Source organism: Sapajus apella, unplaced genomic scaffold (assembly GCF_009761245.1).
Source record: "Sapajus apella isolate SASKATOON/1434 unplaced genomic scaffold, GSC_monkey_1.0 scaffold29, whole genome shotgun sequence".
Lineage (NCBI taxonomy): Eukaryota > Metazoa > Chordata > Mammalia > Primates > Cebidae > Sapajus > Sapajus apella.
The window spans coordinates 6,406,827-6,423,093 of NW_022436969.1; the positions used below are offsets into that span (position 1 = coordinate 6,406,827).

The 16,267-nt window shown below is 41.5% G+C and overlaps 1 protein-coding gene across 2 annotated transcripts in view; it reads left to right on the forward strand.

The window, feature by feature from the left end:
* ZNF521 (zinc finger protein 521) overlaps positions 1–16,267 on the forward strand; it is a 293,772-nt gene that overhangs the window by 121,965 nt on the left and 155,540 nt on the right. For both annotated transcript variants that reach the window (XM_032293156.1, XM_032293155.1), the window contains one exon: positions 4,487–7,839. In XM_032293156.1, the coding sequence (XP_032149047.1) occupies positions 4,927–7,839 (2,913 nt within the window). In that variant the 5' untranslated portion in view covers positions 4,487–4,926. The remainder of the gene's footprint in view (positions 1–4,486; positions 7,840–16,267) is intronic.

Here is a 16,267-nt window from a genome sequence, read left to right on the forward strand (position 1 = left end):
CACAAGGTCAGGAGTTCGATGCCAGCCTGGCCAACATGATGAAACCCTGTCTCTACCAAAAATATAAAAAATTACCCAGTGTGGTGGAATGCACCTATAATCCCAGCTACTCCAGAGGCTGAGGCAGGAGAATTGCTTGAACCCGGGAGGTAGAGGTTGCAGTGAACCCAGATCGTGCCACTGCACTCCAGCCTGGGCAACAGAGCAAGATCTGTCTCCAAAAAAAAAAAAAAAACTTAAGGTATCAGAAGTTTCCATAACTTTAGAGGTTCAGATAATGTCTTTAAGCATGAAAGTATTTCCATCCACTTTCTTACATTAGTTTCTCTTGAATAATTTCAGATGGCCCTTAGTGTTGGAATCAACCTTCTGAAAGGCTTGGTCCCTGTCCTCAGGAAGTGTGTATCCTACACAAATTAAGACCTGCTTAATCAGAAAGTAAGCATTACAATTAGTCCCAGCCCTCCTGCACATATTCTATTCCTCTCTCCTTGATCTTAATTTTTAATTTCTGGCTAATTCGATTGAACTTGAACACCAATGAGTAGCCAGAACCCTCAGCATTTCTCTTCCACAATGGCAGGCCATAAAGTGAGACTATCAGACCCTCATTTGCCTGCTTGTCTGTCCATCAGCAGGAGCTGAGATCGAATCACTTCCAGTCTCTGCTTCCTCCTCCCCAGGTTGGCACACGAGGGGCTGGTGGCTCACGTCACAAAGGTACTTTGTGTTCTCTTGCCTTTTTTCTGTGGAATAACTCCTTCTAGTATGACTTCACTTTTCTGTTAGTGAGCACTTTCCCCCATAAATATGCCTGAACAGGTGTTACTCTGCTGCTAACTGAGTTTCCAGCTGTCCTCCTCCAACACAGACCCAGCAAAATCTGTTGTTTCGTCCTTTTAGGCAGACTAGAGAAGCGCTGAGCCCGAGATGGAGGTCTTCCTTGCAGGATATGGCCGTTCTGCTGCCAGAAGATGGTCCGGAAAGCCTGGCTGGCTAACAAAGACAGGCCTTCAGCGGCTGGGTGTAGTTCCAGTTCTGCATCCCCTTTGGCAGAAACACAGAGGCTGCTGCAGTGTGGCCAGCCAGCGAAATTAGGAAATAAGGACCTCTTTTATTTACTCAGGCTGCTGAATCATGGGCATTCCTGTCTGCTTGGAGAAAAGTCAGGCGGCTCTACTTTCCACTGAAAGTCTCAGGAGTGTTGGAGACTTTCATCTCGGAGTGTTCACACACTTGTTTTAATGTGCTTTATGGAAATGGTGAAACTCAGCAAGTACAGTTGCTGTAGAAAAACATCTGCACTAACCATGCACACACATTTGCATCTTTAAATAGACTTTTTAGGCCACAGAGCTGGTTTCCAGCAAAGCTTTCTCGGCTGTAAGAGCTACAGCTCTCGGAGAGTCAGCTCAAGTGAAGTGACTGGTTTCAAAAATTAAAATTTAACGTGGACATGTTAAGTACTTCATATTGAAATGCAGAAAACTTGCCATCACACAGAAAGACAGTCCCTTTAAGTAGCACTTAGTGCCGAAGGGAAAAGAAAGGTAAAGTTGATTCAGGAACCTGAGTTGTAAGAATCCTCTACAGTTTTTCCACGTGTAAAAAGAAATTGACATCATTTAAATCTATATTCACCATTTAAGCATAGTTAGCGCTGTGGCTGCCAAAAAGCCTAAGTTAATGGGGATGGATAACTCTCGAAGACTTAGGTGGCCCTCAGAGTATGTTGGCGGGGAGACCATCACCACAAAAGTCTTGGAGACGTGTGATACCTGAAGAGCGTGGACTAGCCTGCTGGGAGTTCTGTCAGTGAGTCCCTGTGCATCCTGGGAGAATGCAATCCATTTATAGCACTGGCAAATGAGAGTTTTACATTTTATATTTTAAAACCGAAATCAGCCTTTCAGGGAACCTTTATTTTTCTAAAAGTAGCATTCCTTGCTCAAACTATTTACTTCTGTGCAGTCCCCAAGCCTTGCGACTGCTATAGGGGTTTTGTGTAATTTACCTTACAAAGACAAGTAATGGGGACTAGAGAGGAGAAAGAAAAGGTTTCTAGCTGTCTTGAATCCTGGTTAAAACCTTGATCCTAACCTTCAGCTCACTTGACATGTCACTGAAAATTTACAAGCTTAAGAGAACAGTTATATAATAAATATAGTCAGGCATGGACCACAGACAAGAACCTGCTTCAAGCATGGTGTTAGGGATTGCACAATTTTTATAATGGTTCATTGCTCTATAATTCTTTATGTATTTGTATAAAATATGTCATGCCTGGACACAATCTGCAATTTAATAATAAATTCACTTGCTAAATTTTCAGGCTGAGTAGTTACATCCGTCTAGGCTAGATGCATGACAAATTGTGATTCACTGTTTTCCCCAAATGTATAAATGAGAAAATGTGTTTGAAAATATCTTTTAAATGAAGCGGCAGGATTTAAGCCTAAAAGATATATGTGAAATGTGGTAGATTTTACCTAGAATGTTGAGCACATTTAATAAATAGCCATTTTTTTTCCATTAGGGTAAATATTTGAAACCTTGATTTGTTTCAGGTATATTAGCTTTAGATGACAACACTTTTTAAGGGGGAAAACTAGATCATCATTTTAGTGTTTAAGAATTGTTTTTTTGTATGTTGAATGGTGAGTTGAGTTTATCTGCATACGTTCCTGCTGTATTCACTTTAAGTATAAATCACATCCACGTCCCCTTTCTTATGCTAGAAACATGTTGGGTTATAGAGTCATATAAATGAGGATGCAAAATCATGCGGTTTTCAACTTGTATGGAGAAGCTTTGTTGCAGTGGGCAGGGATCCAGGAATGGTGTTTGGTTGTTTTCTCAGAGTGAGAGGGTTGCCATCTGGCATTGATAGTGAGATGGTGTTGTCATCAGTTTCTAGATGCAGGAAAGGAATGATCCTCATCTGTTTCCTGTGGATAAGGAAGAGGCTGACAATCTAGTAAAATCTTGTTACCTTAAAGAAAGCAGACGTGGAATTCGTTTACATAATGCTCACCAGTTTCTACTTTTGTGTTAACAATTTAGCTTGCTAGTGAACTTCAGCCTTGAAGAATTAAAAAAACTTATTTGTTTAAAAACATACTCTAATTGAATACCATTAGAATATTCTGATGATGCTCTACTTAAGCCTGTTATCCTAACTAAAACACTATCCCCACCACCTCCACTCCATGGTCTTTACATGTGTGTATTTTTGAAAAATTGTGCTCCTTTGGAGAGGGAAAAGCTTTTAAAATTTCTTCTGATCTTGAATAATAGGTTGTGAAAAGCAAAAAAGAGATTTCACAACCTGTTTCGAGATGGCCTTATTTTCCGCTTGGATATCAAGAAGGCAACAGAAATAACTGCACATTTGCTAAGAACATAGTTTTTTAAATCACCTAACACAAGGTAACGTTCCTTTATGGATAACTTGCTAAGTTTGTATCTGGCTCTCGGTCTTGTTTGTCTTCTTTTTGTCACTCGTAAATCTTTCAGCATTTACCATAATCATTTATCACTTTTCCTGTTTCCAGTTTTTCACAAGTTGCTTTGTCTCTGCTCACCTCAAAGTGCAGGTCCTGTTTAGCTAAGGAAGTTCAGGCTGCTGAAGCTTTTGCAAAAGGAAGATATGGTGGGCCACCTCTTGAACTTTCCAAACAAAATACACTATTAAAATCTGGCCCTTGTGAAACTCTCATTTTTTCTTGATCCTAGCTGATCCTAGCTACATGTAATATCTAGCACTACCCTTCTAACATTTAATAATCCATTTTCTGGTCTGTGGTATTCGAATTTCAGTTATTGAAGAAATCCTGGTTGTCTTTCATTACACAAGACATAATTATTATTGTGTTTTCTGTCTTCTTTCATGTGCTTACTTTTTAATATTTTTTTGCTGAAAGCAATAAGGTCTGTATCAATAAGAACCCCATAAAAGATTTTGGTCTTCAGAATTGCCTTTTTATATAAAAACAAGCAAAATGCAGAGGGAATTTTTTATTAAATATTAGACATCTGGGTTGACTGCATTAATTTTAAATCATTCCTGTAATATTTCCTCTTTTCATTTGGTTCTTCAGATGCTCACATAATATGCAAATCATTTTAGAATGAATACAAAGGAAACATTAAATATATTAAAATCTGCATTTTAATAAAATTGTCAATGTATAATATATACCTTGCTTCTAAGGAAGAATGATAAAAAGTAATAAAAGGGTAATTTAGACATAGAACTATTTAATATCCTCTTATATTTTACAATTCAACAAAAAAGTAAATGCAGAATAAGTGCTTTGGGCTCAGATTTGAAAATGTCTCACTCAAATATTCTCTCTTTCATTTTTTTTTTTTTTCTTGAAAGGTTCAGGAGGGCCCATTTCTGTGTGCTGGTTGAAATGGTATGGTAAACTCACTCTTCAGTCTCAACATGTCAGATGAAATGTGTCATTGCTTCTTGTTGCAGATGGAGTGGATGTTGAAGATGATCCAACTTGCTCTTGGCCAGCTTCCTCACCTTCTAGCAAGGATCAGACTTCCCCTAGCCATGGAGAAGGTTGCGATTTTGGAGAGGAAGAAGGTGGTCCTGGGCTTCCGTACCCATGTCAATTCTGTGACAAGTCGTTTAGCCGCCTCAGCTACCTAAAGCACCATGAGCAGAGTCACAGCGACAAACTGCCTTTCAAATGCACCTACTGCAGTAGGCTGTTCAAACACAAGCGCAGCCGAGATCGCCATATAAAACTCCACACCGGGGACAAGAAGTACCACTGCAGTGAATGTGATGCTGCGTTTTCCAGAAGTGATCACTTGAAGATCCACTTAAAGACTCACACGTCCAACAAGCCATATAAATGTGCCATTTGTCGCCGTGGGTTCCTGTCCTCTAGTTCCTTACACGGACACATGCAGGTTCACGAGAGGAATAAGGACGGCTCCCAGTCCGGTTCCAGGATGGAGGACTGGAAGATGAAGGACACTCAGAAGTGCAGTCAGTGTGAGGAAGGCTTTGACTTCCCAGAAGACCTCCAAAAACACATTGCAGAGTGCCACCCCGAATGCTCCCCAAACGAGGACCGAGCGGCCCTCCAGTGTGTCTACTGCCACGAGCTCTTTGTAGAGGAAACCTCCCTCATGAACCACATGGAGCAGGTGCACGGCGGGGAGAAGAAGAACTCATGCAGCATTTGTTCTGAGAGTTTCCACACAGTTGAGGAACTGTACAGCCACATGGACAGTCACCAGCAACCCGAGTCGTGCAATCACAGCAACAGCCCTTCCCTGGTCACAGTGGGCTACACTTCCGTGTCCAGCACCACTCCAGATTCCAACCTCTCAGTGGACAGCTCAACCATGGTGGAAGCTGCCCCACCCATCCCAAAGAGCCGAGGGAGGAAGAGGGCCGCTCAACAAACCCCTGACTTGACTGGTCCCTCGAGTAAACAAGCAAAAGTGACCTACAGCTGTATTTACTGCAACAAGCAGTTATTTTCAAGTCTTGCAGTTCTGCAGATTCACCTGAAAACTATGCACTTAGATAAGCCAGAACAGGCCCATATTTGTCAGTATTGCTTGGAGGTCCTGCCATCACTCTATAACCTAAATGAACATCTTAAGCAAGTGCATGAAGCTCAGGACCCAGGACTGATTGTTTCTGCCATGCCTGCCATTGTCTACCAGTGTAACTTCTGTTCTGAAGTTGTCAATGACCTCAACACTCTTCAGGAACACATCCGATGTTCTCATGGATTTGCAAACCCTGCAGCTAAAGATAGTAATGCATTCTTTTGTCCCCATTGCTATATGGGGTTTCTCACTGACTCTTCCCTTGAAGAGCATATAAGACAGGTCCATTGTGATCTCAGTGGCTCCCGATTTGGGTCTCCAGTGCTTGGGACTCCCAAGGAACCAGTAGTAGAAGTCTATTCTTGTTCCTATTGTACAAATTCGCCAATATTCAACAGTGTTCTTAAACTGAACAAGCATATCAAAGAGAATCATAAAAACATTCCCTTGGCCCTGAATTATATCCACAATGGGAAGAAATCCAGGGCCTTAAGCCCCCTATCTCCTGTGGCCATAGAGCAGACATCTCTTAAGATGATGCAGGGAGTAGGAGGTGCACCTGCGCGTCCAGCCGGAGAATATATCTGTAATCAATGTGGTGCTAAGTACACATCCCTAGACAGCTTTCAGACTCACCTAAAAACTCATCTCGACACTGTGCTTCCAAAATTGACCTGTCCTCAGTGCAACAAGGAATTCCCCAACCAAGAATCCTTGCTGAAGCATGTTACGATTCACTTTATGATCACCTCAACATATTACATCTGTGAGAGTTGTGACAAGCAATTCACATCGGTGGATGACCTTCAGAAACACCTGCTGGACATGCACACCTTCGTGTTCTTTCGCTGCACCCTCTGCCAGGAAGTTTTTGACTCCAAAGTGTCCATTCAGCTCCACTTGGCTGTGAAGCACAGTAATGAAAAGAAAGTCTATAGGTGCACATCTTGCAACTGGGACTTCCGCAATGAGACTGACTTGCAGCTCCATGTGAAACACAACCACCTGGAAAACCAAGGGAAAGTGCATAAGTGCATTTTCTGCGGCGAGTCCTTTGGCACCGAGGTGGAGCTGCAGTGCCACATCACCACTCACAGTAAAAAGTACAACTGCAAATTCTGTAGCAAAGCCTTCCATGCAATCATTTTGCTAGAAAAACACTTGCGAGAAAAACATTGTGTATTCGAAACCAAGACACCCAACTGTGGAACAAATGGAGCTTCCGAGCAAGTGCAGAAAGAGGAAGTGGAGCTGCAGACTCTGCTGACCAACAGCCAGGAGTCCCACAACAGTCACGATGGGAGCGAAGAAGATGTTGACACCTCTGAGCCTATGTACGGCTGTGACATTTGCGGGGCAGCCTACACTATGGAAACTTTGCTGCAGAATCATCAGCTGCGAGACCACAACATCAGACCTGGAGAAAGTGCCATCGTGAAAAAGAAAGCTGAGCTCATTAAAGGGAATTACAAGTGCAACGTGTGCTCTCGAACCTTCTTCTCCGAAAATGGCCTCCGTGAACATATGCAGACCCACCTAGGCCCTGTCAAACACTACATGTGCCCTATTTGCGGGGAGCGGTTTCCCTCCCTTTTAACTCTTACTGAACACAAAGTCACACATAGTAAGAGTCTTGATACTGGAAACTGCCGGATTTGCAAGATGCCTCTCCAGAGCGAAGAGGAGTTTTTAGAGCATTGCCAAATGCACCCTGACTTGAGGAATTCCCTGACGGGCTTTCGCTGCGTCGTGTGCATGCAGACAGTGACCTCCACCTTGGAACTCAAAATCCATGGGACATTCCACATGCAAAAGACAGGGAATGGGTCTGCAGTTCAGACCACAGGGCGTGGCCAGCACGTCCAAAAACTGTACAAGTGCGCATCTTGCCTCAAAGAATTCCGTTCCAAGCAAGATCTGGTGAAACTTGACATCAATGGCCTGCCATATGGTCTGTGTGCTGGCTGCGTGAATCTCAGTAAAAGCGCCAGCCCAGGCATCAATGTCCCTCCCGGCACAAATAGACCAGGCTTGGGCCAGAATGAGAATCTGAGTGCCATCGAGGGGAAAGGCAAGGTGGGGGGACTGAAGACACGTTGCTCTAGCTGCAACGTTAAGTTTGAGTCTGAAAATGAACTCCAGAACCACATCCAAACCGTCCACCGAGAGCTTGTGCCAGACAGCAACAGCACACAGTTGAAAACGCCCCAAGTATCACCAATGCCCAGAATCAGTCCCTCCCAGTCAGATGAGGTAACTCGCCTTTTTTAATGTTTGCTATTTAACCTCCTCAAGAAATGGTCCCTACTTTATGTTTACACTCTCCACAGCTTTATTTATTGTCATGGGCCAAAAGATGCTTAGATTGAAATGCAATGTTTTTTTTTTTTGTTTTCTTTTTTTTTTTTTTTTTTTCCCTCATAGCCATTAGCTAGCAATTACTTGCTTCTTGATAAGCAGCATTTTGGCTTGAATGGTGCAAAATAGGACTAATTCCAGTCTCCCTAGGATATTGTCTTCTCTATGACTGAAGAGACCAGTGCCTATGCCAACACTACTGAGATCTGGAATCTTAGCATAGTATCACCGTGAGTTGAAATCCCCAGCCATGACTTGTGTGTATGGCAGAGAGATAATGACACAAAAGTAAGATGCTATAAGCCAACGTGCTGGCTTAGAGTAAATTAAAAAGAATATATATATTTGGGGATAACAAATTGGGTAGGGGTGGCTTTTTAATACCATGTTGTCAACACTCACTGTTTTCCTTTGTCTTCTGGGTAGTGAGGAAAATACTTGCTCACAACAGGATTTTTAAAACCCCTACATTTATTAAGCGCCATGTGCCCATTATTCTGTTTAAAGACACTATCCCTGAGTTTGAGACTTACTCTCTTGGTTTCAAAATTAATACGTGGATTTTTCCCCCCTTAGTTTCATAGTAGTTTTATGCTTTCTTTGCCATGATGAATACAAGAAACAAGTTCATTTACAATGAAATCATTTCCTAAGTCATCATTTCTAAGAAGCTGAGCAGAGGATGGCTCATTTTAATATTTCTTTATGCTTTATCACCTGGTTTCTAAGAGCTCTTTCCACTTCCCTACCTGCCCCTATCTGGAGATGCATCCAAATGAAAACCCCAGGGAGATCCTTCTCCCTTCAGTTTGGGGTGACTGCATTTTCCTTATCATGTCTCTGCACTCACACCCCAGTGGAGGCCCCCCTGTGGCTCCCTGCAGATAGCCATCAGTCAGCTGGCAGGGAAGGGCTGAGAAGACTGAGACAGAGCCTGGCCTCACAAAATGTGGCATCTGTGTGGCAGGCAAACTCCCAAACTTTGAAGCCACTTTCCCTTCTTCCTTCCCCAAGTAAATCTGCACTTTTCTCTCATTTAAATACATGAAATCCTTTCGAACTGCTGAGGACAGCTGGAAGAACATAGCTTGGATAATGGCTCATAGCGCATGGATTGGATCAAATTGTTTCTTGTGAAACAAATATTAGTAGTTAAAATCATATGAAATGAGAGTTTTTCAGGTTTTTACTTTGAAATTTTTGAAGCCTATAGAAAAGTTAAAAGACTAACACAATGAACATGTATGTGTGCCTGTGTGTCGGAACGCCAGATCCACCAGATAAGAATATTTTGTTGTGTTTTCTCTCTCTGCACCCTTTTTAAAATCAATCTGAGCTACATGACAGAAAGTTGCAGGTATCATGACATCTCCTAAGAATAAGGATTTTTGTTGTTGTTGTTCAATTATGGCATCATTAGCTAAAGCAATTCACTAAATTAAAAAAAAAGTCATTTCATAATACTTATGGAAGTATTCTTAAGAGTATCTGTAAGAGGTTCATATTTGGATTTCCTCAGTTGTCCCAAAAATGTGTCCTACATTTACATGTTTTTGAATGAGAAGTCTTAAAACAGTAAGGCAGAAAATTACTCTTCTCCTTTGTTTTTATTTTGTAATGCTTAACATATACCTACAAGAGATTGATATTCATTTGTAATTTTAAAAATGTGTAAGGGTAATTTTAAATGATTGCGTTAGTCTGTGTGTGTGTGTGTGATTGTGGTGGTGCTTGTGCATTTTAAATGAAGCAAAGCTGGACTCGTTTCTTAGTGGATTGTTTATGAAAGGGAATATGCCTGTTTCTTCTTATCTGTTCATGGTTTGTATTTTCTGGTATTTATAAATTGTTATATATTGTAATACCATCTAAGAATAAATATTTCAAAAATGAATGAGGAAATATAAATAGTATTTACACATTAAGTTGGTTAGAGTTACTTGATCAGGAGAATTTATCATTAAGGCTTGAATTATACCTAAAATCTTAATGATATTTAGAAAGCTTATCTTTATCCTGCACTTACATAGGATAATATCTCAAATATTTTTTAACATACTTAAGTTTTGCAATTGCATTTTTAAAGCACCTAGTGACTAAGGGTCAAAAATGACTGTGCAGACGTATACCTCCCTATTAAACCTGATTAGTAAGAGCTTAGAGTGATGTGCCTAACTGACCAGATATTAGGATTCAGTTTCATATATTTCTTTTGTGCCTCAGTAGTTCACTAATTTGTTCAACATTGTCATCATCATTACTGTCGCCATTTTTTAATTCATCATTCTATTTAAGTTATAAAATTTTATGTGATAACCTCTACAATTAAAAATATACAGTAGACCATATTATTTGAACTGATGTAGAAAATTAACTAAAAGTACACAAAGTTCTACAAAAAGAAGCCTAAAAATAATGTGTCAGCAAGAAGAATATAAAATAAATATTCATTTGTTGTTCACATTCTTTGTTAGCCAAGTTAAATTTCTGTAAGTTCTCATTTGGAGTAGTTTGTGCATTTTTTCCAGATTAGGTAAAATGCAATATTATTATCTAAGCCTTTGTCAAAAGACAGGTGTATCATGTAGGAATAAATTTTATCACGAAAAGAAATGTGACATCTGTCTTTTGACTTAGATGCCCTAGGTAGGAATTGAAGGATTTAGCAACATAGGTGGTATTTTCATCTCTTCTTCTTGCTGAGGCTTGAGACCTCAGGAGTGAAAAGAAAATTACAGGAGATAATTAAACCTGGATACACAGCTATGGTCAAGAACAAGGTTAGATTTTTCTGGACCATGACTTGGAATATTGATAAATATTTGTGTACATCTTTCAAAGACTGAAAAGAGTATTATTTGATTGAGACTAGGATACCTAATTAAAAGGGATATGTAAGCCTGAGAAGGATAAATACTATATAAAACCCTGCAGTCGACAAAATGGATGAAAAACAAGGTGTGCAACACGAAAAGAAGGGTAATAGTCAGTAGCTGTTACGTAATAGGGAGATTTGAAATTGAAGACAGATCTGATTATGAATCCCATTTCTTCTGCCTAATGCTTTCTGATTTTGTGAAAAGTATTTTCTTTGTGCCACAATCCTCAGATTATTAATCTAAATTTGCAGTGAAGATTTTGTTTTGAATAAAATATTTTGGAGAATCTTTTTTTTTTTGCTCCTTAAAGGTTGAATGTGATACAAATTTACACATAATCCATAATAAATGATTCCAGAGATGGTAAGATTAATTGGGGACGGGAAGGACATTGGCCCTCTAGCTTTTTCCACACATGGAGCACGTTGCGGAGTTATTAACATTTACTATGTATCTAATAAATGTTCGTTCTCCTGGAGTTTGTGGGCACTGGCCCGGCTCTCTAGTCAGGGGCTGCCCCATCTGGACCTCAAAATGTTGTCTCATGACGTCGAAGTTCTACAGTAGATACTCAAAACACATGTTCTTCTCCCTCCTTTTTCTAGTGTGCTTCATAGTCAGGTTTCCTGGAGGGACTCTTTACTCACATTTCAGTTCATACCATTCCCACCAGTTCATTGAAATTGTTCTTGCCAGCCTTACCATTAGCTCATGATCTCCATGTTGTGAGACGTGCATAGGGTGCCACAGAATCAAAATAGAAGGAATGGTGTAGACCATCTGACTCAGCCACTCTATTTTACAGACAAGGAAACAGGCCTGGGCAAATAGAGGATTGTCTAAGATCACACAGCCAGTAAGGGGTAGGCAAGGAGCAAGAGTCCAGGTCCTAACTCCAGGTCCAGGATTCTCTTTCCACAATCCCAGGGCACTTTCCCCTAGCTGCAGTCAAATCCCAGTCTTTCTACAGCATCCTCTCGGTATTCTGTCTTCTTCCTCTTCTTCAGTTCCCTCACCCATTGCACAGGATCTTCTGCATTCATCAGTTTAGTGCAACTGACTCCAAGGGCTCTTCTGGCCTAATTAACCAATGCAATGTACTTAAAGAAAAAAAGATAGTATATCTTAGTTATTATTGTCTCTATAAACAGTTGCCACTGTTGGCCAGTCCATGTTTATAGAACCTCTGCCTTCCTTCTTGGCTTACTGGGTACCTCTGTGGATGCCCTGCGGCCTCCTTCTTTCCTAGCCTCTTCCTGTATGTTTGTTTCTCCCTCCTTGCTCTCAGTCTGCATATCCCCTCCATGGGGCCTCCTTCACACTCAGAGCTTAAATGATCACCTTTTATTGACCGCTCTCCAAATAGTGTCTCTGAGGGACAGGAGGGGACTTTTGGAGGCTGACAGAAATACTCTGTATCATGATGCCTGTGGTGGTTATGTGATTGTGCATGCATTTATCAGAACTTGCCAGATTTAAGGTTGGTTTATTATTTTGTGGGGAATTTATGGGGATTACACCTCAATGAAGCTAATTTTATTTTATTATTTATTTATTTATTTGAGACAAGGCGTCACTCTATCACCCAGGCCGGAGTGCAGTGGCCCGATCACGGCTCACTGCAGCTTTGACCTCCCGGGCTCAGGTGATCTTCCTACCTCAGCCTCCTGGGTAGCTGGGACTACAAGCTCGTGCCACCATGCCTGGCTAATTTTTTGTGTTTTTTTATAGAGACGAGTTTGCCATGGGGAGTTCAAGACCAGCTTGCCATGTTGCCCAGGCTGGTCTTGAATTCCTGGGCTCAAGCAATCCGCCTGCCTCAGCCTCCCAAAGTGCTGGGATTACAGGTGTAAGCCACTGTGCCCAAGTTGAAGCTAATTTTATAAACAATGGTATCTCCAACTCGCATCTTTGCACTAAGCTTCAGACTCATATAAACAGCTGCCTGCTCCACATATCCACTCACGTGTTCCCTTGAACTTCAAACTCAGTGGGTCCCAAATTGCACTCAGCACCTTTTCACTAAACCTGCATTTTTTCTTATGTCTTTGCTTTCATCTATAGGTCCATTGATCTTCTCAGTCACTTCCTTTCTACTCTGCGTCATTTGGTCATCAAGCCATCTTGACTGCCGTTCATATGTACAGTTGACTCTTGAACCTCCCAGGAGATAGAGGCACTGATCCTTCACTCGGTCGAAAATCTGCATAGAACTTTTACTCCCTCAGAACTTAACTACTAATAGCCTACTTACCAATAACATAAACAGTTAACACGTATTTTGTTAATTATATATATTACATACTGTATTCTTACAATAAAGTAAACCAGAGAAAGGAAAATGCTATTAAAGTCATAAGGAAGAGAATATTTGTTCATTAGGTAGAAGTGGAGTATCATAAAGGTCTTCATCTTCATTGTCTTCATGTTACATAGACTGTGGAAGAGAAAGAAAAGGAGGGTTTGGTCTTGTTGTCTTAGGAGTGGCAGAGGTAGAAAATCCACATGTAAATGGATCCACAGAGTTCAAACCTGTGTTGAGTGTCAACTACTTCTTTTCTTTTTTGTTTTTTTTCTTTTTTGAGACAGGGTTTCATTCTGTGGCCCAGGCTCAAGTATAGTAGTGGGATCACGGCTCACTGCAGCCTCAGCCTCCTGAGCAATCCCTGGCTCAGCCTCCAGAGTAGCTGGGACTATGCAGGTGCACACCACCATGCCTGGCTTTTTTTTTTTTTTTTAAAGTGGGCTCGAGGTCTCACTATGTTGCCCAGGCTGGGCTCAAGTGATTATCCTGCTTTGACCTCCCAAAGTGCTGGGATTACAGGCGTGAGCCACTGCACCGAACCAGCTGTTTTTCTTGAATCAACTCCTCCCACCATGCCCTTACCACATTTTAAGTTCAACCTCTGATCATCTTTTCTAAACAACTGGAGCAGCCTCGTTTGGTCCTTCTGACTTGAGTCTCATCATTTTCAAATACATCTCCACACCACTGCCAAAACCATCCATTTAACACAAATCTGTCTAGCATGTCCCTTCCTATTTGAAACATTTTAAGTGTTCTGCACCTCCATCCCCATAGGATGATCGAATACTCCTTTTATTGTGAAATACAGGACCCTTCAGGTTTCGGCTTTTCCCTTCTTTTTCCTACCTTCTCCTTGTTCTATAATTGGAAGCATTTTAATTAACCACAGATAGCGTATTGCCTCTGTGTCTTATTGAGGCTGTCCTGTTCCTTCTCCCCAAATAACCTCTCTCCTCTTGACTGTCTTCCACCTTCCAGCAATCTGTCCAGCTTGTCCTTTCTTTGGAGATCAACTATTCTAGAAGGCCGCCTATGAGCCTGACTCTTCATCCCAAGCATTTCCCTATCTCTTCATTGCCCTGTGCAGATAATAGGTAGTAAATACAATGTGAAAATTGTCACACTGCTTGATGATTATCTGTTACACTGTCTTTTCCTCTGATTAATTTCCTGGGACAAGCACTTACTCAGTTTCATATTCCTAGTACCTCTGACAGGGCCAGGCCCATGGTAAGCAAATGCCTCACTGCATGGGTGTCATGCTGTGAGCTTGCATGTACCTGGTGGCCTTCCCAGAATATCTGCTTATTTTTTCAGGACAACTGGCCACCTAGATTTTTCCTGCAGGAAACCTTTGTCCAGCAGCGAACCTGGAAGATACGTGTTGGCCATAGAATTGCAATTCATATGTTTTACCCCCTTTGGATTCAAAATATTATTTTATCATCTTTGATGAAGCAATATTTCATTAAAGTTCTGTCATAGCTTTTATTTATTTGTTTATTTATTTAGAGACAAGGCCTTGCTCTTTCACCTGGGCTGAGTGCAGTGGTGCCATCGTGACTCACTGCAGCCTTGACCTCCTGGGCTCAAGTGATCTGCCTGCCTCAGCCTCACAAATAGCTGTGGACTACAGGCGTATACCATCACACCCAGCTAATATCTTTTTTAATTTTTTTTTTTTTTTTTGTAGAGACAGGGTCTCGGTATGTTACCCAGGCTGTTACTCAAACTCCTGGGCTCAAGTGATCCTCCCACCTACACCTACCAAAGTGCTGGGATTACAGATGTGAGCCTCTGTCTTAGATAATGTGAACACATTCTAGTCTTCTGTTTTATCTCATGTCCACCTCAAGGCCTGCTTTCCCAAAGAAGTCGTCATTGCTTCTAATAAGGCTGCCAATGGTCTCCAAGTTGGAGAAAAAGCCTTTCTGTTCTTGTCTTCTCTGTGACATTAGGCAGAAGAGGCAGCTCTTTCCTTGACGTGCTGTATCTGACCTCATGACATTCCGTCTTCCAGCTTTCTTCCTACTTCTACCTTTAGAGACTTTTTCTGTGCTTATTCTGAAAGTGCAGAAATTCTTTGTGGCTCACCCTTGGTGCCCTTTGGGCAGCTCATCTATTCATGTGGCTGTAATTCTCTGGGCCGAGAATGTCCATATTTATATTCTAGCCCAAATCTTCTCTTAGTTTATGTTACTGTGTTCTGTGCATAGCTTGCTTTTTCCATTTGTGTCTCTTTTGGATGTCTGAAGTATCACATGTGTACACTAAACTCCTGGTTCTCTCTCCTGAAATATTTTCCTCTTCCAGACTTCCATCATTTTAGTAAAGGGAACCACTCTACATCCAGTTACTCAAGCAAGAAACCTGTGAATCATTCCTGATTCCTCCTTTCCTCTCATTCTCCATGTTTAATCCATCAGTGAATACTGTTGATTCCACTTCCAATAAGTATCTTCAAATATCTCATCCACTTCTTTCCAACTCCAAAGCCATCACCTTAGTGTAGGCTGCACTTGTTTCTCATCTGGCTACTGCAGTAGCTTCCTAACGGATCTTCTCCTTCATCTTCTGTCTGCTTCCAATCCATTCTTCATGCTGCAGTTGGAAGCGCAGACCTGTAAATTAAATGAAGTCACTTAAAATTTTTTCGTGGCTTCCCACTTTCTCAAATGAACCCCAACACCTCACCAGCTTACAAGGTCATAGGCTCTTTGGCCATGGCAGGCAGTTCTCACTTCCTTCTGGTGACTCTTTCTTCTTTACTCTCCCCAGGTCCTGAACATGTGCTGCTTTCCCACTTTATCACCTGAGCTGCTCTCCCCAAGCAGCCTATCTGTTCCACTGGTTTTCTCATCTGTCAGGTGGGCCTTCCTGAAAATCTTATCAAAGGTGGTCTCCCCCTTAGGATTTTCTTTTAAACTTGTCATTATTTTTTCACTGGGCTAGGCATGATGGCTCACACCTATAATCACAGCACTTTTGGAGACTGAGGTGGGAGGATCATTTGAGGCCAGGAGTTTGAGACCAGCTTGGCCAATAGAGCAAGATCCTGTCTCCATAGAAATGAAACATTAGTCAGGCGTGGCAGTGCACACCTATAGTTCTAGCTACTCAGGAGGCTGAAGTGGGA